General features: G+C 39.1%; 1 protein-coding gene across 1 annotated transcript in view; it reads right to left on the bottom strand.

Annotated features, from left to right (window-relative positions):
• LOC149260320 (metaxin-like protein) overlaps positions 1-19,228 on the bottom strand; it is a 186,771-nt gene extending 167,543 nt beyond the window's left edge. The window contains exons 1-2 of the mRNA XM_089420239.1: positions 19,081-19,228; positions 18,785-18,960 (exon numbers count right to left, since the gene is read on the bottom strand). Coding sequence (XP_089276365.1) covers positions 18,785-18,950 — 166 coding nt within the window. The 5' untranslated portion in view covers positions 18,951-18,960; positions 19,081-19,228. The remainder of the gene's footprint in view (positions 1-18,784; positions 18,961-19,080) is intronic.
• Between the last annotated feature and the right edge of the window lie 2,711 nt (positions 19,229-21,939).

Raw genomic sequence — 21,939 nt, 5'->3', positions numbered from 1 at the left:
GCAGACCATAGGTAGATCTCTTACAACCGACTTTACTTTACAAAACTAAGGGCGAACTACCCTTTTTGACACATAACACCTTCGCGCTCCGCGACCACAAAATGCGGAGTCTTTAGAATTATATTACAAAAATTGACTTAAACATGGGCTTTTAGCCCCAAAACTGCCCTTGGGGGATCCCACTCCCAACAACAACTCAGTTGCTAAGAAGTAAGCAACTAAAAAACTCACCCAAACCCTAACATGTTGGTCCGTATGGATGCCTCGTGATGCTGAAGCTACCTCTATTGCTAATTTGTGCTGACCCTCTACTGCAAACTGCTCTATGCCTCTCACGTTGCTATAACATCCACTACGCTGCCTCAGACTTTGGCAATCTAGCAATGCCACTGTTGCTCCATCACACCTCTCTCCAACCGACACCGGTCATTTTCCTACTGTTGTTAAGGGCTCCCGTGGCTTATGTGTTCCAAGAGTTTGGGCACCTCACGAATCTTGCCCTCCATGTAGTCCTCTCGACTACAACTCCATGTCGCCGCACCTCTTCTCTAGAGGCGCATGAGCACTCATGGCACAATCGTCATCCTTGCCTTCCTTGTCCGCTTTCGCTAGAGCAACCTTTTGAGTCAGAAGCCTCCCCCTTGCCTTTCTTCCTGGGACACTGAGCGGCATAATGTCCCATTTCCCCACAATTGAAGCATTTGACCTTAGTTATGTCCTTCTTCCTCTTTTGCTGCCCCGGTTGTCCTACCGATGTGAGAGTTGCATCCTCCTCCTCCTCCTTCTTGACCCGAGTTCCCTTCTCGCTACTCCCTTCTTTGGTCAACCTCCTGAGCTCTTCTTGTCGAAGAGCTGCCCACATCTCCTCCCAACCGGGGAAAGTCGCTCTGCCCAAAAGACTTTGAAAAAATGTATCCCAGTCCTCGGTGACTGCATTCAGGGCAGTCCTGACCATGAACTCAGGATTTGGTGTAGACCCCATGGAAGTCAACTGGTCGCAAATCCCTTGCAACTTGAGAAGGAAGGGATCTATCTCCTCTCCTTTCTGCATCTGGTACTATCTCAGTTGATTTTCTAATAGCATCTTCCGTTGCACGGAAGAGCCCTGGTACAAGGTGGTCAGGGTCTCCCACATCTCCCTTGTTGTTTCCTTCTCAGCAATGTGTGGTACTACATGATCTTTGACCCCATCTAGGATCATGCACTTTGCCTTCGCTTGGGCCTCCTTGTACTTCTTTGCCACATCAACGTCAACCAGAACAACAACCACTTTCAAGACATAGTCCTTGATGCGATGTTTATCTAGGATTGTCAGGATCCTGGCCTTCCAGATGACAAAATTGGATGCTTTGTCCAATCTGTCATGATCCCTCAATCCATTCATTGCCATCTCTGCTCAAAAATAAATTAGTTCTCTTCTCCCTCTCCTGCCGTCAATCTAGCAGGACTTGGATCTGGATTCCTTGGGCGCAAGAAACCCTCTAAGGAACAAGCTCCTCTCTAGACTCCCTTTGAGTCCTGATTTCCCTCTCGAAAATCCTCCGGCCAACTATCGAATCACTTCCTCTCCAATCCTCCTTTGCTGCTGCAACCCGGATCTAGATTTCTTTGGCTAGAAATTTGTCAAGGCAGTGACTCCCTCTACCTTGGCTCTGTCTCCACAGACACTATTCTGCACCAACAGAAACAGTGTCCCACCAGCTCCTCAAATCGAAATCTTCTCTGCTCCCTTAGCCCCGGCAACTGAAGAATCTGAGCCCCTCTGGCTCTGCGCAATCACTGTGTGAGTTGGATCAGCTCCTCCTAGCCACTGCGTCAATCCTTCCTGGCTGACGTGGCACTGCGTGAGCCTAATCTGCCCCTCTTCTACTTCTGCGCTGGCCTAGATAGCTGACGTAGCTACTGCATGGGCTCCTCCCAGCTACTGCGTCACCCTCACCTGGCTCAGAGTGCTGACGCAGGCACTGCGTGAGCCTCTGCGTCACCTTTTCTGCAATGCGCCACTCCTCCTGCGTCTCTGACTTTGGAACAGCGTTGTCTATCGGGATAGTTGCTTTTTTGCAGCAAATTCTCCAGATTTCTTGGCTGGTGTCTTCAGTGTCCTATGATCTGCAATGCTTTGATACCATGTGAGAATTTTTGAATCCAGACATCAGAAATCCTACTGCAATCACTAGTTTATCATCTCCTACTTGTTCTTTACATTCAACAAGTTATTTAATTACTTAAACAACGATGAAAACATTATTGCAGCCTACACATATGTACAGATCATGAATTGAAATAAACTGAGACAATCACACAAGGAACACTGTTATTTTTGGACAATCATCCCCGGAATAACCCAACTCGAGAAAACCGGTGCAGCATATAGAGGGTTTGTATTATTAAGCAAATTCTTGAATACAACTAGGGTGCCAAATGTGGCTCACCCAACAGAGAATATCCTTGGCAGAAGTACCTCTATCTGGAGATAGATATTTCAGCAAATCCAGCAACTGGATGATCAAACCCCACAGACGACACTATTGTCCCCAGTGCTAGTCAGCGATGGTTGCTCCAAGCTCTACGCTAGGACTGCGTCACCTCCTCTAGGAGCTGTGTCACCCTCTCAGTGAGCCTCCGTTGCTCAAAAATTCGATATGTTGAACTGCTCTCTCTGCCCTAAGAAAAACCCCAGCGTTGCCTTTAAAGACCTGCGTCAACCCCTCTAGCTTTTGCGTCACCTGCGTCATCTCCTCTGGCCTTTGCGTCACCCTCTCTGGAGCTGCATTGTCTCTCCTGGTGCTGCTCTGCCTCTCTACTATGTATTCTTCAGCCTTGGACTGAAGTCCCTCTGTCGAACTGCCCCTCACTGCAACTCAAATCACTAGCTCAATTTTCTCAGCAAACCACACCCCAGAAAAATCGAACTCTTTGATCTCTTGGTGTATCTCCAACTGACCCTCAAGCCTCCTCTTATACTTTTCTTGTTGATGAATCAATGGTCGTGATCTAATCTCTAATCAACAGCTAAGATTAAAACAGGCTTGATCCTCGTCACTTAGAACCTTCTCACCCATATTCTTATTAATACACATTAATATTTTTATTTTCCTAAGTTTAGACTTAGGAACCCATTAAAAATATTAATTATTTTAATAACTCCTCATCCGGGTGGAATTTCTCCAAACGATTTCTGGGTTCTGGAGATCTTATGTGTTCTAGCCCCTCCACCAAATTTCGGAGCTAGAGCACATCCGATGCTACCCAAAATCAACATGTCATTCAAGTATGAGTGGTCAGGTCCCCAAGGTCCCTTGCAGATGAAGCAAAGTCCCTTCCTCCTCAGCTCATTCCTACTGCATGATCCCCCAAACCTGAGTAGCTCCTCCCTGGTCAACTGTCTCCTAAACAGCCCAATGTTCTGCTCAACCAACCTTTCGGCTAGCTCATAAGTAGCAGGTGAGACCAGTTGCTCTCTCCTCCAAACAGACAACAATTGAGACTACAACTCCCGACAAATGGCATCACGGCCTCTCATACATGATGACAAGATGGACTGCATGTGTGCTATGACTATGTGAGGATGATGTTTCCTAATGCTGAAGAAGCATTGGAACATCTGTAGGATAAGATAATCACACTCAAGATCAAACATGACTTCATAAGTCCTAGTCATGGCCATAACTCCTAAAATCTCGAGCTTCTTCCTAAAAGTAGAGCCTGCATTGCTGTCCATGTCTCGGAAAGTTTCTATCATCAGTCTGAAAACTCTCTTCATAACATCATCATTGTAAGGAGTTATAGGGGTGGTTAATCTCATGATGTTACTGAGACAAGATACAATAGGAAGTCTAACCCCTTCACAAGGTTCCTCCAAGAACTTGTGTTGTATGAGAGCAAGCATAGCTGGTTTTAGAGCCCAAATTAGTTTCTTCCCTTCTAACTGGCTCACTTTGGAAAGGAGGGCATCTAGCTCATCAAGTTTGAAGAGAACTTTCCATGTGACCCTCAAGTGCTTCAAATCTGTCCCAAGAGCAAAAATCTTGTGTCCTAATTCCTGTCCCTCCTGCAAATCTTTTGGTGTCTCTTGCTGAAGAAGAGTGTGGATCCTTTTTGAGAATGGGTTGTTGTTTTTTGTGGGTCTTTGATCCATTCTGCGGTTTGTTGAGGTACTGTTGTTTTGACTTGAGAGGCAATTTAAATACTCCATATTTATTATAACAATACAAGGTTATGATAAGCAATGCAATACATTGTCCTGCAATCTATGAAAATAATGTTGATAACTCTCCAAAAATACTTGGCAGTCTCACTGCTATAGATGCAATCCTGGTTTGTTTGGACTCAACAATACATATCATGGACATTCAATACTGAAAGAACACCCTGTCTCAGTCACACCCGATCTATGAAATGTTCAGAAAATACACATATGTTTGCTTAATGCTGATATAATAACACCAAATCTGAGAATGAGCAAAGTTATAAATCGATTAGTGAAGAAAACAAATATAGGTAACCTGGAATATGCGTATCATCTCCTTCTGCATCACTCTTCCAGCAGTTGGCTCAATGCTTGAGCTACTTGTCCTCTTCTGGAAGCTGCTCCTAGGCTCTACACGTCTAGTAATAAGGGGTCACGGCATATGTCTACACCGACTATATGCATTCACCAGCTAAAGCTCCCCCATGAATTCCACGCGTTGTACTTCTCGGATTAGCATCCAAAGGCAGCCATGAGTAGCGTATGCCTTTGTCACCTCAAGCACACGTGCTCTATTTCTGGCGACATTCTTTACCAGAGCTCACGCACGGGCCATTTTCTCCTCATACAAATGCCCTGAATTGCGTTATTCACCCTTAACTCTTGCTTAATCAATCACAGAGAAGAACACACCATCATCCGACTCCCATCAATCCCCTTCTGCAATTTGGTTAAAAGAACATAACCGATGACATTCCACCAACAGTCACGACCATTAAATAGTCGTGTAATGCCAAATTTGGCTCTAACTTGGTTGGCGTACACACAAGTCACCAAATCAGTCAACGCATTCGACTCCAGCAATCATCGTTGACTCCTTTATCGCTCTGCAATGTGATCGGCCTCTCACGCACAGGGCAGTAGTCTATGGAATTTCCTCAGGCAACGTTTTAGGCAAATCCATGACAATGAAAACAGTGTTGGCTCTTGGATACGTTGGCTTCTTCTTCATATGTCTACGCTGATAAGCTCTACGCACAAACCATTGGTAATTCAAGACTTCAACTCGACCCCTGGCCCTGCATTAAGTGGACTGGTTGTGCAATATTAATGCAATCTCTTATTCCATAAGTTGAACATTGATCCAATCGTTAATCTTCAATTCTCAAATAATGTCTCTGTCTTGGATTAGCTGTGAAATCGGCTCCCTTACTTGACACGATCCGGTAAGCTAAGGAGAAATCAACTCAATTTCCTTGGAAAATTCTTATTCGGTTGTTGGAAATAAGTTTATGTTGCAATTCAGCGTAATTCGACACCCAATCCCTTGTAGTCGTAATCATTTGAACTCCCATGCACTGCCATGATCTTGCTCAACACACTACTCTCACATTAATAATTATGCGACCCAGATATGATGATAGAGGCATTGTCTCTTTCGTTCCATGCACAAGTCTGCCCAACGTGATTCCAACACTAATTAAATCTTGACCATATCTGGTTATAAACTCCGTCGAAAATAATGGATGAAACTCCAATGAAGTTTTAATGCATTGTTGTCCAAAGAAGTTGGGTCCAATTGATTGGAATTATGTCTGTGGTCAGCATTTGATGTGCTACAACTGCCCAATAAGAATTTCAGCCCTCGATCTGCCTCTTTGTTGATCTGCTTCCTAGCTGAGCAAAAGATGGAGGAAATTCCCAATCTGGCGTCAATGAGTGAAGGAACTTGATCTTCAAGAAGAAGTGCTCCTGCAATAAAATTACAAATGGATGCTCCTACTGGACATAAATTATTGGACGGCTTTTCCTTTTTTATTACTTTGCCCAGCATCAAAATATTTTGCAACGTCTTTTCTTTGACTCTTGCCTGACTTCAATGCGAATCAATATGTGGCCTTCCCAGATCTTCAAAAGTCTACTTAAACTTTCGGCCTCCCTGTATAGAATCCCTTTAATATTTGATCTCAGCTTAAGACAATCTTCAGAAAATGAAATGATTTGGCCCTTGCAACTGGTGATGCGACCAATGTAATGTCTTTGTCCAATGATTTGGCTTCTTCCACGATTAAACTTTTCGGCCTCTAGCTTCTTGGCTTCTAGAGATCAACCAACAACTCGACCATTGGGCAGTGGTTTCTGCCTCTCTGAGATCTGGAGCAAAATTCAGTCTCCTTGGAGAATAAATCAAAACCCCAACACCTGCAACAGATACATTTCTTTCCGGCACTATGAAGAATTGCTACAAATAAATCTTGAAACCCTAGAACCTTAATAGTTGCAACTGAAAAACCCGCAGGCTGAGCCAAAACTTAGCTCTGATACCACTGTAATGTCCCAAATGGAGAAAATTTGGAACAAACCCTTCAAATCAAATTATCAAGCACTAACAGGAAATTACCATGAAAAACCCAAACACCAGAAATTTGACTGAAGCCATAAACCCACAAATTGCATAAAAATCTCATTAAAAATCACAACATAAGGAATAATGAGAAATGCAGCAACCAAAATCCAGCTTTATTATATATAGATATGTGCCAATACAATAGCTGGGAATGACCCTCAGGTCTCCAAACTGAAACAGAAAAACAATCACTACACCTGTCAATTCTGAATGAATCCACCAAGGGGAGATGGGTGCTCACCCAATCTCTCTAAATCACCCGAAGGTTTCATCCTGGGGCTACTGCAAAAGTAGAGAAACCACGTTCTCAAACCTCTCCACAAGAAAGAAAACTCAACTCCAAGATGTTCCCAAATGATCTCCTCCTCCCCCCCTTTTATAGATCTAATGGATAGATCTCCAAGCCTCTAGAAGCATCTTATTTTATTATTTTATTATTATTCTAGAAGCTCCTCCATTGACTTTATCTTAAGTGACCTTTAATTTTATTTTATTTCACTTAAGTCACTTTTGGCCCTTTTTCTCCAATTAATTATTTTTCTTTAATTAAATGACTAATTAAAGTCATTTTTAACTAAGGAAAATGGCAAATCGCCCACCATACTCCCTTCGGCCACTGGAAGTCTCTTCTCAGCATCCCATCCTATAGATCTTCTTATTCTAGTTCCAACGAGCTATTACACTGAGGTGTTCCATCAATTAATCTCCCCGAAATGCCACCTCGAGCATAATTAACTAAGTTATGCCCAGTAATAACACTGATTTTTGAAAGTTGTCGAAATGCGACGGAACGAAAGGAAAATTGTGCAGATGATGGAATATGCCAAGCGAATGCCATCAAATCCCATAAAAACTCCCCAAAACTCCATTGGGACCCCTGATGACATAAACCTGCTCCACTAACCTGGCCATCCCGTGCCCTGGAAATCCACCCTGGTTTACTATGAAGAAGAATAAAAATGGGGACATGACAACTTCTTCTCTTCCTCTTTTGATATTGTCTCTTTAGGACAATCTTTATAGCATTGAATCTTAGCTATGCTCTTCTTTCTTTTCTAAGGAACGAATTTTCCAAACTTCCCTTTCCTTCCTGCAAATGTTTGAATCCTTTAACCTTCAACCTCAACCTGTCTTCTTCTATCTTGCATAGAAACCACAAGTTGTTGAATGAGGTAACTTTCTTATCCCCATGGATATTTTTTACCTTGTTCATCAGTTAGTGCATTTAGAACAATGATGATTATCTTCTTATCATCTCTCCCAGATCTCGCAGTTGAGATCTTATGAAGATAGCCCTTTATCCTTTGATACCTTCAATTTGTGTAGATCAGATCTAAGTGATGTGACCTTCTTTATCGCATCTTCAGAGAATAGCTCTACCAACCTATCATATATATCTCTTTGATGTCTCCAATACTGCTATATAGGGATGAGGGATCTTTGACTAATTACATAAGAATCCCTTGAGCCCTTTGATCCCTTTCCATGTATTCAGAGGAGATCTTTCCATTGATATGTTCAATGACATCACTTTCTTCGAGAACTATGTTTATCCTCCTTTTCCATGCAAGGAATTTCGATGACCCAACCAGCGTATAGATCTCCTTGCAAACACGAAGTCATTTTACCAAATTGATTAAAGAATGAAAGATACTTGACAAGTGAAGATGAAATCTTCAACTTGATCACTTTGATGATGGTTGAAGAAGATGTATTAGTGCTCCTTTTGGATGATCTTCTTTCAAATAAAAAACCCTTCTTCAGTGATACGAGATTGCTCCTTTTATGATGACAATGCCTTTAGATCTAGCTCTCTTTGTTGATGGTGATAGATGAGGATGTTTGTCGCTTCCTCGGATGATCTTCTACAAGGATAAGGAGGGGATCCTTGTTTCAATGATAGGGAGATTGCCTTATAGCTTTGAAGATGATGATAATGCCTTCTAAGATACTTCGACTTCTCTTGTAGTGTAGATCAGAAATGCTTCTAGGATTTTGATTCTCTCCAAGATGATGTAATCTTCAATTTTAAAGTACTTCGAGCTACCTTGCTTTGTAGATAACTTGATGAGGGTCTTTGTGGTCTTTTGATGATGACTAGAGGATCCAAAACTGCTTCTTCGGTCTAGGGTTTGATTCTTTAATGTAGATCTCGACCTTTTTTCTTTGATAACCTTCGACTTGCTATGATGCCGTTCTTGAAACTTGATCCTTGAGTGTCTCTTTGATTAGATGCCCTTCCTTTGACTTCAACACCTTAGCTCTAAAACCATGTTGAGAAATCTAGGGCATTAGCATTAGGTGATTTCTCTTCCATTAGTGATTGTTTGTGAATGCTTTTTACTTGTTTAGATTAGGATCTTCTTCTTGTTAGAATATTAGCGTTCTTCTTCATCAAACAGTAACCAATGTATAAACATAAATAGACAAGAGACACAGCATGTAGGCTATGAGCCAGGACCAAAACCACTCACTCTTTAAGAGGAAAACCAGCACAAAATCTTCTTATAGAGATTCCAATTGACGAATACCAAGACCAAGACCCTTGACCTAGTAGCCTCTCCAAGACCAAGACACATGTCCTTTTTCCATCTTCTTGTCTTCTCTTCCACTTCGACCTTCTTCATAGCATAAACTGAGATCATCTCTTCTCATGACAACGAACTATCATGTCATCAAAAATACCTTACTACACTTGATATAACACCGAGATAGAGGTACTGTAAGGTAACATCTATATTGTGATTATATCCACTTCATAGATTATTATCACTGTGATTTGAGCTTTGTTGCCTCTTTAAGGGGATCTGATTTCCCTTCAACACTTTGTTATTCCAAATTGTTATCTCATGTGTCACTGCCCATCCGAAATACAGAGAGAGAGATTTGAATTATGTTGACTGAGATCAGCTCCTCACTTCTTCGTTGTTGTACCTTCCTCGAACTTTCTTCTGCACTATCATCCGAACTATATATTGTGACTGCCCATCTGAATGCAGAGGATAATATGAATTTTTGTTCTTGCGAATTCTCATAGATATGCGAAGTCTGAACTTTTGTTGCCACTGAAAACTCCAAAGAGATATGACCGAAATTTTGTCTCTGTGGACTGGGCCGAGGTTGCTATTTATAGTTGTTGGTGCATATTAATAAGCTGACATGATACTTCGAATAGGTGTGTCTTCTTGAGTGAGCCGACATGAGTTCCTTTATTCATCTTGAGGCCGACATAGGAAGAGGATTGTCTGCTAATCATTGGAGAGCTATTTTACTAGATTACATTTGACATGACATTGACTCTTTGACAAATCCTAAGACTCTCAATGGGAGCCATCTAAAATAAAATCACTTGCTCATGAAACCCATGAAGCAAGGCTTACAATAATAATTTTATTTTTTCTTTACATCATTACATAAGTCACAATTACATTTCATTATGAAGACTGAACCTAGTTACATTTTACAACAAAAAGGAGGCTTGTTGTTATGTTTTATCATTGACATAATTATCTACTAGGTCAGCTTTTGACCTACTTAACTTGTAATCACTTAAAGTATTGTTTTTAGGGCTTTTAGTCAATTATTTACCTAAATCGACTTGGTTGCCCTCTTATAAATAGAGAGAAGTTGATTTACGTGATTCATTGTCACAGACATTCATTATTCATTGAGAAAGAGTGTGCACTAGTCTTCACTTCTCTTGGATGCAAAGGAGCATTGATGTAGCGGAGTGTCTTGGGTAGGATATTATTGCTTGGAGAGATTTTCTCTTATATTGATGAAATGACCCTGAGATGAATTGTGTTATTTCCTTGTGAGTATCTTCTTCCATTTTGCAAGTGTTGTAGAATTAGGGTTTCAATGAAATTTTCATTTTGATGTATTGAATCGTGTATGGCTTTAACATCTCCTTTACACAATTATCACAAACATCCATCAAAGATACTTAGTATAGCATTTCTTGACCTTAAATCTCCAATTGATTGAAAATCGCAAGGGTTTAGATGTCTTATGCCATTGACCTAACCCTTTGACTCCATATACCCAAGATTGACAAAGGGACTAGCCTAATCTGTGTCAAACTTTTACAAAAACTAAAACCCTAAATTTTGTTTTTATTTTTTAAAGGTAAATTAAGGTTAAATTATGGAAAAATCTACATTAAATAGTATAAAATGCATTGGACATCATAGCCTTATGATCAGGCTTTGCATCTTGTAAATTGAAAAAGGAAAAATATCATTTTTACGCATTTTTCAGCCATAATTTTCGGCTGTCGTCTCGGATTTAGTAGTTGTTTTTGTTGAAATTATGATGTTTTATGTTGTAACAATCACTTATTACAAATATCCTTATGTTGCAATATTAGATACGGAATTATAAATAGAACATAAATCAAATGCACAATAGAAGACAGCTAAGAACAAAATGAGACACATAGAATTTGGGTACAATGACCAGGGCAAAACCCACAAGGGGAAAACCTAGACAGATTCTTCTTCTATTAGAAATCAATTGTTCAGTAGAGATACAGAGTACAATGAGAGATCAAGAGAATGAGTAAGTTCACCCAAATCTGAACAAGTTGTAGCATGAAGATCACTAGTAGCAACAGCAAATGCACACACTAAATCAACACTGAAACGCTAAAGCACTGAATCAACCCTGGCTCACCAAGTTTTGCTCTTACTCTCCATTTCTCTCTCTCACAATCTTCTTCAACTCTCTCTCAAGTTCAAATTCTTCTTTCATAATACACAAGTAGTGAGGGGAGAAAGAATGAGGCACATATATATAGGAGGAGCAATTAATCCATGCCATAAAGGAGTACCTCACATGCCAAGATGAGTGTAACTCATTCCCATTTTGTTGAGAAATCTAGGGGCAACAAGTGGAGGTGATTTCTCTTCTTTGATAACTATTTGTGGTGTATTTTTACTTCACTTTATTAGCTTATGCTTTTCACTTGTTATTATTATTGTTCTTCTTCATCAAATAGTTACCAAACCATAAAGAACAAAAAGACAAAGGACACAAGATATAGGCAATCAGCCAAGGCCAAAACCTCTCCAACTCTGAGAGGAAAAACCACAAGAATTCTTCTTCTTATAGAATCTTCAATTGACAAATTCCAAGACCTAGACCCTTGACAAAGAACCTCTCCAAGACCAAGTCACAATTCTTCCCTTGAAGATCTTTTCTTCCTTCCAAGTCAACGCTAGTCAAACTAATTGCTACACCTTTGTTTTCAGCTTCTTCTTCAATTTCAGCCTCTTATTACAGGCCTGCAATTTTCAGTCCACCTGTAATTACAGAGATTCCACACATGTGAGCTAACTGAGGCAGATTTGCTTGGCTTCTCTCCTTCGCTTGGCTTGAACACTTCTTATGACTTCAGCTAGCAAAAATACTCCTTTCTTGGACTATATCTCGACTTCTTTAAGGTCTGCAATACCTTTCTACACAAACCCTAGTTGTAGTCACATGTGTGAGATGGATGACCCAAAACAATGCTAGAAGACTTTGATCTTCTTCTTCCTTCTCTTCGCTGCACAAGAGGCTCTCTTCTCTTTCTATTCGCACTTCTTTCCTTATCGTGGATGTTTGATGGATAGCCTGGCTGAGTCCTTATATATATAGGCTCTTCTCCCATGCTCTTAGGCTGACTTGTCATCATTCCTGGGCTGAAATGTCCTCTTGATAGGCCAACTTGCCTCTTTTGGAGGTCGATTTGATTGTAGCGCCTTGACATGGTCTTGGAGGGTCTTTTTGACTCAGATAATTTTTCTTACAATACGTAACATGCCCAAATGGAACTTTCATACATGACAATAACTTTAATGACTTGTAGACTCAATGGCAAGCCCTAAGAGCTCACAATGGGAGCTAGACCTAAAAATAAATTTCCTTGAGCATGAAACCCATTCCTCAAGATCAACAATAATAAATTTATTTTTGTCATTACATGAAATACATAAAATCATAATTACATATGTCATTATGAAGACTGAACCTAGTTACATATTTCAACACTCCCTCTTAACTAGGGAGGTATTCATAATCAATACAACGTACTTGGACATTCTCAATCTGAAGAATTCTCATAAGAAGAGTCGGATTGGCAACCCATCTGTATAGCATCATATCATCCATCATTGTCACATAATAAGGCCTTGACTAACAGCTCTATCTCTCCGCAAGATCAAAGCACAATAATGGCGAGACCAGTGATTTATAGACACCTTCATCATTGTCTCTCAAGGAACATACCCCACCCAAGTGTTTACAGGGTATGTCCTTCCAGGACTATTCTTGTCTTGGATTCCCAGTCCTCAAAGCATATCGGTCCTCTATGACTACTGTTATCTCGGATGCCCTACCACATACTCAAGGAGTATTGGATGTCAGATGCTTATCCAATCCTCCATTCTTTCTTCCGAAGTGAAGGCAAGAATGATGTGTCTATCTCTCCCTCTCAACTAGGGAGGATATACCCATTCCCATAAAAGGAATGTACCCAAGCTCCCTCTCAACCAGGGACTTGTCCAACCTCCCTCTTAGCTAGGGACTTGCTTCCAAGTTCCTTCTTAACCAGAAACTTGCTTCTAGGCTCCCTCTTACCTAGGGACCTGTTTCCAGCAGCAATTATCTCTTCTTTGGTGGAGATCATGGGACCTTCAGCTGCTTGTATAGCTCCTCCATTCGATGTCATGAATTTCATCTTCATCTTTATGGAGCCTTCATTTTGTAGGGCATCGGCCATCCATCACTTTCCTTCATGAACCATGTCAGTCATGCCATCCTTCCTTTCATTGGAAAGTGATATGCTTGTCCATATCTGGCTTTTCTTCATACAACTACCTTTTCCACATCATGTATCCTTCAGGATCTTCCATCCTTCCACATGAGTACTAGTTATAGATGACATCCACAACTCTCTTTCGGTAGCCCTGTATTAGCCCATCCAGATATTGTTCAAAAATAAAAAATGAACATCAAATCAAAATTACCTTTTGTGATGGCCCTTCATCATGACATTTGTTTGTTGCAACATCAACATCCTGCATACATATTGACACATCTCCAACATATTTAATGTCAAGGGTCTCCTTCCTTTCTAGACTTCATCCAAGCCTTCATATCTTTTTCCTGGAGATGTCATGGTCAATTCTTTTAGTCATCGGATGTTGATTTCCTTTTCTACGTGATCATAGTTGCATCTTTCATGATCTCTTCTTTCTTTCTTCACATATTGCTCCCCAAGAACTTTGTCAACCACCTCACACTCCATATGAGGATATATTATGTTGATTTCATCTAGTCAATATGTGAACCATGTCTTCATGCATCTTTTCAAAGGAAGAGATCCCTTTTCATGCTCATGTGGTAGAGAACTTACCCATGCTCTCTGCAACTAAATGATGACATGACTTTGTCAAACATATGCATACATACCTCTTTTCTTCTTTTGGTCATCTAGACTTCCTTCGGCAGCTTCCTTTTCCATGATTGAAAGTACTTCAATCATCTTAACCTGTTGCATTCCTTTGTCATCATACCATCATTCAAAGTTTCAAACAATGAATCCCATCCAAGGTGGAATTCTCAGCGAGACACTTGCTTCTTCCAAGAGATGAACCTTCTAGTGAAGATTCCAATAGAGCATCTTGATTATCCTCATCCTGCAAATGCTCCTTTCTAATGATGTATGATGAGCTCTACACTAGATGACTTTCTTCTACCCATAAGTACTACTTATGCTTCCAATGAGGTTACCAAGAGCTACTTTCTTCTAATGATGACTACCATAGACTTCTACTTCAGCTATCTTTCAAGCTTATGGTGACGTCATGCACTCTTTCTTGCTTCAATCGTATGCTCTTATGATGCCATCTCCTAAAATGAAGCATCTTATCATGCTTCAAGAGTTTCCTACCATGATAGTTGTACTTTACAAAAACTGAAAAGATTCTGGTGGAGAAGATTATCTCAATCATAGAAGAGATCTTTCATTTTCTCCTTCTTTGATTTCTTATTTTCAGCTTCTTCCACTTCTTCAGTGATATGGTCTTCTTCCCTTCCTCTTTTGTTTTTGTCCTTCTTGAGCTTAGGACAATCTTTCTTGTAGTGCCCATATTCATGATAGCCATAGCATTGGATTTTTGACATATTCTTCTTTTTCTAAGGACCAAACTTTCCTTTTCTCTTAGCCATGGCAGCAAATGCTTGTGCTTGCTCATTTGATCCTACATCACTTTTTGCCTTCAGCCTGGTTTCTTCAATTTTGCACAATGACCAAAGTTCATTGAATGGGGTAGCTTCCTTCTTTCCATAGATGCTTGATGTAAAGTTGCCCCATTCCTCTGGAAGTGCATTGAGCACTATGGTGGTCATTTCCTTATCAGACATTATTTCTCCCAACTCTTGTAGTTGGTCTCTAATTTCTGACACCCTCATAAAGTATGAGGTTATTCCTTCTTCTTTTGATATCTTCATCTTGTAGAGTTATTGTCTTAATGAGATCACTTCTCCTGCAATACTTATGGAGAACAATTCTACAAGTTTGTCGTATATTTCTTTTGATGTCTCCAACTTTGATACATAGGGTATGAGGGGATAATGGATTCTATGAGAATCCTTTAAGCCCTTACTTCCCCTTTCATGTACTTTGCAAGAGCTTGAGCTTCTTCCTTTGGAGGTTTAGTGATTGAGCCCTTAACATGTTCCACGACTTCATTTTCTATGAGGATCAAATATGTCCTCTTCTTCCATGCAAGAAATTTTGATGACCCAACCAACTTGTTTCTTTCCTTGCAAAAAGACATTTTGATAGATTCAGATGTGGACATACAGATACTTACTTGTGAAGATACTCCTTGATGACAAATCTTCAACCTACTCCCTTCTTGATTTTGATGATGATATTGATAGTCGAAAATGACTTCTTGATGCAGAAGTCTTCTTTCAAAAATGATCCTTCTTGATGGTCTTCTAGTGTTTCAGCCCTTGAGTGTCCTCCTTTAAGCTACCCTTCCTTGTCTTGTCACCTTAGCTCTGATTCCATGTTGAGAAATCCAGGGGCAGCAAGTGGAGGTGATTTCTCTTCTTTGATAACTATTTGTGGTGTATTTTTACTTCACTTTATTAGCTTCCGCTTTTCACTTGTTATTATATTGTTCTTCTTCATCAAATAGTTACCAAACCATAAAGAACAAAAAGACAAAGGACACAAGATATAGACAATCAGCTAGGGCCAAAACCTCTCCAACTCTGAGAGGAAAACCCACAAGAAGTCTTCTTCTTATAGAATCTTCAATTGACGAATTCCAAGACCTAGACCCTTGAAAAAGAACCTCTCCAAGACCAAGTCACAATTCTTCCCTTGAAGATCCTTCCTTCCTTCCAAGTCAGCATTGGTCAAGCTGATTGCTACACCTCTGTTTTCGGCTTCTTCTTCAATTCCGGCCTCTTATTATAGGCCTACACTTTTCGGTCCACCTGTAATTACAAAGATTCCACACGTGTGAGCTGATTGGGGCAGATTTGTGAGGCTTCTCTCCTTCACTTGGCTTGGACACTTCTTCTTGTGAATTCGGCTAGCAAAAATACTCCTTTCTTGGACTATATCTCGGCTTCTTTAAGGCTTGCAATACCTTTCTGCAGAAACCCTAGCTGCAGTCACATGTGTGAGATGGATGACCCAAAACAATGCTAGAAGACTTTGATCTTCTTCTTCCTTCTCTTCGCTACACAAGAGGCTCTTTTCTCTTTCTATTCGCACTTATTTCCTTGTCGTGGATGCTTGATGTATACTCTCTTGAGTGAGGTCGAGTCCTTCTATATATAGGCTCTTCTCCCGTGCTCTTAGGTTGACTTGTCATCATTCCCAAGCCGACATGTCCTCTTGATAGGCCAACTTGCCTCTTTTGGAGGCCAATTTGATTGTAGCACATGGACATGATCTTGGAGGGTCTTTTTGACTCAAATAATTTTTCTTACAATATGTAACATGCCCAAATGGGTCTTTCATACATGACAATGACTTTAATGACTTGTAGACTCAATGACAAGCCCTAAGAGCTCACAATGGGAGCTAGACCTAAAAATAAATTTCCTTGAGCATGAAACCCATGCCTCAAGATCAACAATAATAAATTTATTTTTCTCATTACATCAAATACATAAAATCATGATTACATATGTCATTATGAAGACTGAACCTAGTTACATATTTCAACATATTTAGGAAATGTAACTCATGCCATTAAGGAGGTACACATGCCTTTGTAACTTTTGCTTTTAAGAGAGAGTGTAACATATGCATTAAAGAGTGCGTAAGAGGAATCTTTTATGACATGCTTTTATTGAGTGTAAGAGAATCTTTTATGACGTGCTTTAATGAGTGTAAGAGTGTAAGAGCATTAATGAGAGTGTAAGAGGAATATGCCATGCCAATAATGAGAGTGTAAGAGAACATTATTGAGAGCCATGATTGAGTGTCTTGAAATTCCTTTTAATAATAATATTAAATAATATCATAAAGAGGATAATAATAATATTGATGATAAAATATTAAGTCGAGATTGAACTATTAGGATTGATTAATGATAAGAAGTGATTTTTCATCAACAATACTTGATTACCAATTGATGCAAGGTGATTTACTATCTTGAGACTTTCTATTTTTAGACTTTCTACTTTTAGATTTTCTATTTTTAGAAATTCTATTTTTAGACTTTCTATTTTTAGAAATTCTATTTTTAGACTTTCTATTTTTAGAAATTCATCCCTGAGCTGCCAATTTTCAACAGTTTTATTCATCTTCAGCCAGTGAAAAATTGTTGCAGCCTTTCCTTTATTTACTCATTCAATAGTCTTGCTTATTTATTGTTTATCATTAATTATAGGTTGTTTTGCTATTGCTGTCATAAATTTTGCATTTTAAATTGTGCTTATTATAAACCCTAATTTATAACAACAAATATTAAATTCAAAGTAGCATGTGTTTAGGATCTATTTGAGCATATCTAGAACTATCTTAGCCCTTTAGACTTAGCCATAGGTTCTCTGAACACGTTACCTCATCTCACCCAAAGCCCTACCTTATTAAATTTTATCTTTAAGTGTTTATTTAGCTGAATCCTTGAAGGGTATTTAGCCTTGGAATTCTTGGATTACTTAATCTCCGATATCTGCTACGGAAGCTTCCCTTGTGAGGATAACATCCATCCACAGAACAGCAAAGGAGCAGCTACTAAGGTCATAGTGGTGGTTGATCCCACTGTTGCCCTCAATCTAGAGTGCTTAGTGAAACTTTAACATCCATCCACAGAACAGCAAGGGAACAGCTACTAAGGTCACAGTGGTGGTTGATCCCATTGTTGCCCTCCATCTAAAGTGCTTAGCGAGACTTTGGACTAAGGTGCTAGATTTTGCACTAACATAGACTTCACTGTACCCAATCAGTGGCCTACAGACTGAAGAAATCTTATCAACAACTTCATCTCAATCTTCGATGTTACTAAACATTTAGGTAACAACACTTTGGTTCAGGGCTTCTTCCTTGAAACCCTTTGGACCTTTTGCCCATTTTGTTCTTCTGGACTTCCTAGTGCTTGATTGTAACTCTTTAAAGCGTTCTTCTCTGGTCTTGCTGTCTCCCTGCTTTTTCCTAGAGTTGTTTTTTGGCACTCTCAATGTACTCATCTATTTTTTATCTATGGCATTCTCTTGCAGACGCTTTAGCCGTCTCAATTTTGAGCTCGTTTTTGCAGTCCCATTCACCAGCATTGGCAACTGGTGGACATTAATATTTAAATTTAATTATTAGAATTTGCAAAGATGACCTCCTCTCTCCAGACAGCCATTCTTTCACATTCATTCTCTCGGCTAATGCATTAACTCAATTAGACATAAGGGCTTAAATTTTCGGCGAAGTATAAAAATTCCAGGATATGAAAAGTACTGAGATAAGAACATCAGACATATGGATTATTACAGTTTTCTACCCGTGCTCCTTGTGGGTTCCCGTATATAACATAAAACTCATCATTATACAGCAAGTCCATGACATGATAAGCAATACCCAAGAGAAAAAAGCTAAAAACCATCATCACAGGAGAAAGCTTATGGTCCCAATATATATTTCTGTTGGGAAGAATAATGAGATGAATATAACAAAAGCTTACCTGAGTCGGGATTGAGGAGATTATAATGGGTACTGAAGGAGATATTGGCGAGTCTGAGATATATGTAGGCAGGCAGGCAAACTGGGCATGCGGTGGGGAGTCCGTAAGCTGATTTTCTTACTACCAGGACCAACCCATCTCCGCCTTCTCCTTCCTGTTGCTCCATATTTTTATCTCTGCAAGCAATTTTTTTTTGTCAACGCTACGCCAACAGACTCTGATGTTCACAAATTTTGCGTTTTAAGAGCAAATATGGACTACCATCTGCTTTTTGGATTCACATGGAGTACCCATACCAATTCTAAAGTCTGGAGAATCAGTAGCTCTGAGTATATCGGCAAAGAACAGACAGACAGGTTTAGTGATCTCACAAAGCATAAACATAAGGAAAGATTAAAGATCCCGGGTGCCTTAATGTACGGTTATCCTACGTTAGGGCATTATATATAAAAATTCACTCCTCATACATAAGGAGATGTAATAGTTGGGCTATCGTTGGAAATGTGTTTTAATTATTTTTGTTAATAAATAAATAAAAATGCTTCACAATGAATAAAGGTGGGTGTTTTATTTATTTTTTAATATTCATGTTTAATTGTATTATGGTTCTAGATTGTAAATTTTTCATTTATATTTTTAAATGTATAAATGAATGTGTTATCTTAAAATATATTGTGTAAATTTTATAATTTAAATTTGCAATTTACAAAAATCTGTATTTAGTTTTAGGTGAAATTGGCCGGAAAATATGTTGGAAAATGGACAAAAATATAGAATGTTTAAACTATCTATATTGCAAAGAATATTAATTGATTTTTTACATATAGTTTAAGGTTAGATGTCACTAGAGTATACAACCTCCTTATTTAACCAATGATATTAAGGGATATTGGCTTAATAAGTTGAAATGTTTTCTAAGTTTTGCAATTAAAAACAATATATTAATTTGGTAAACAAATAGGTTATTAGCTCGAGACCTAAAGGTATTTAATAAGAGTTGAAGTCTACCTACCTTACAAACCACCAACAAATTATTTCAAATGCCAAAATTTTATTTATAAAAGATTATGTCATTGCACAGTATAATCTTGAGATTGTGTCAACAAAGGAGTTGATAAATCTTAAGTGTTATAAACCTTTTTTCCCTTTAAAAAACAAATAACATATTTTAAAAGGGGTTGTATTATATTTATATTAATATTAATCAAAAAATGATACATTCATGGACATCGTGGGGTCCACCAAAATGGAAACTATACTACCATCAGCATATCAGAGTTTGTCTTGAATAGATCTTAATGTACTTATAATGTTTGTAAAAACCAAAACAAAGTATTGTCGAAAATGCAGTAAACAAAGATAGCAAATATGACATATGAGGAGATGGAAACATAATAGTACTAGCATCAAGGAACATTACGAAGGAGTGGTGTCGAAAGGGGCTAGTTGACTAGGCCCACAAGTTAAGATAGCCAACTAGACTCTATAAGTCGATATGTAAGTTGGTTTGACCTTCCAATCAAGCCATCCCACTAGTAGGGTCAACTCATTCTGTTGGTTTAGTACCAGTTTTATTCTCTTTCCACTCTCTCTTATCTATGTGTTACATGTATATATTTGCTTATATTCACTTAGTTTCTTCTTGGTCTATGGATTTGCTAGTAACCAATGTATACAATTCACTAGATTACAACAATAGTTTCATTATTGGTAATTCTTGAACCTGAGTCAATCTAGCGGGGTACACATAACTATTGAGTTTGGAAGAGATACGAGAGTGGTGGGAGAGAAAGATCAACAACTACCTAAAGAATTGTTCATGTAGGAATCAATTACCATTGGCAAAGATAAGGCCACAATTTTTCACAGAGACTCGCGATAAAAATTTATTGAGTCAATCCTTATAGAATTGAAAAAGTACATTAACCAGCCTTCTGATGTGTTATCTCACCAATGATCAATGGTCAATGTCAAAGATCATCCACGCAGGGAGGACAAATCTACTTGAGTGGGTCGAAGAAATACTTCAACATTACTATGAAGAATAACCAATTAAGGGTCGTATCCCAATCAACAAGATCAAAGAATAATTTACACAAACTTCCATGAAGGGGATTTTTTATAATCCCTTCTCTACTACACAAATTCCTCCTACATAAGGGTGGTAGCAATATAGTTGCATATTGAGCACCACTACATGAATCATTGAGCTCTAATAAGGAAGAAAGACAAGATGACTAAGAGTGGCTTTTAGAATCCTCTTGCAGAGATACCAAAGAAGCCTAAGATTATTTTTTAAAGTAAATAATTATGTTTGTGTTTTGCCACATTGTCGACCAAGAGTAAGGTAAGGCCAACAATAAGGGAGTAATCATCCATGAGGTGCTTATTGTTGGGACGGGGTCCCCTGGGTCAGTTTTGTTAAAATATTGTAAGTCTATGCATTTTGACGAGCGGAGTGCGCAACGCACATGTCAAATAGGAGTCAAGGGGTTTTAAGGAGATCAATACCATGGTTTGCGGACCATGGTATTGTAATAAAAAAGAGTATAAAAAGGTGTCTTAGCGAGTCTAAGAGAATCAATGAATGAATTCATGATGAGATACTTTTGAGTCTGTAATTGTAGATCTTTTTGTATTCAGGCGAAGGGGAAGACTCCTGCAGCTGAGTGCGTGGAGACCTTGGTAAGTCCACAGTTGAGTGCGCGGGCCCCTGCAACTTTGTGCGCAGGGTCTAGAAAGTTTGTATAAGAAAGATCTGAAGTAATAAAGAAGATTTGAAGCAATTTTGTGTCTATTTTTGTATACTTGTGTATTTTTTGTATTTACACACACTTGAATGGTAGTTATCTATATTTTGTCTTAAGTACTCCACGAAGATCTAGATCTACTGTTATATGTTACTTTATGCATGATTAGACATTTACGTGAAGTTTGTATCTCTGTTTAACTGAAAATCACTTAAGTTCCTAAATAAGGGTTCACGAAGGTCAAATCGGACCTAAAACTGCAGAAAACGCCTTAACCACATCACATAGCCTTCTGGATGCAGAAGCCTGGTTCTAGCATCCCCCAATACTGCCTCGGGTGAGACTACAGCTTGCGCTACACAAGTTGTTGCCGAAAGGGTCAATAGTGTAGGGTTTTGTTGGTTA

Source organism: Pinus tabuliformis, chromosome 6 (assembly GCF_031772625.1).
Source record: "Pinus tabuliformis cultivar Carrire ecotype Pingquan chromosome 6, CPIR1, whole genome shotgun sequence".
NCBI classification, from domain to species: Eukaryota; Viridiplantae; Streptophyta; class Pinopsida; order Pinales; family Pinaceae; genus Pinus; species Pinus tabuliformis.
Note: the sequence above shows the minus strand (reverse complement) of the source record. Positions and strands in the feature narration are given on the sequence as shown.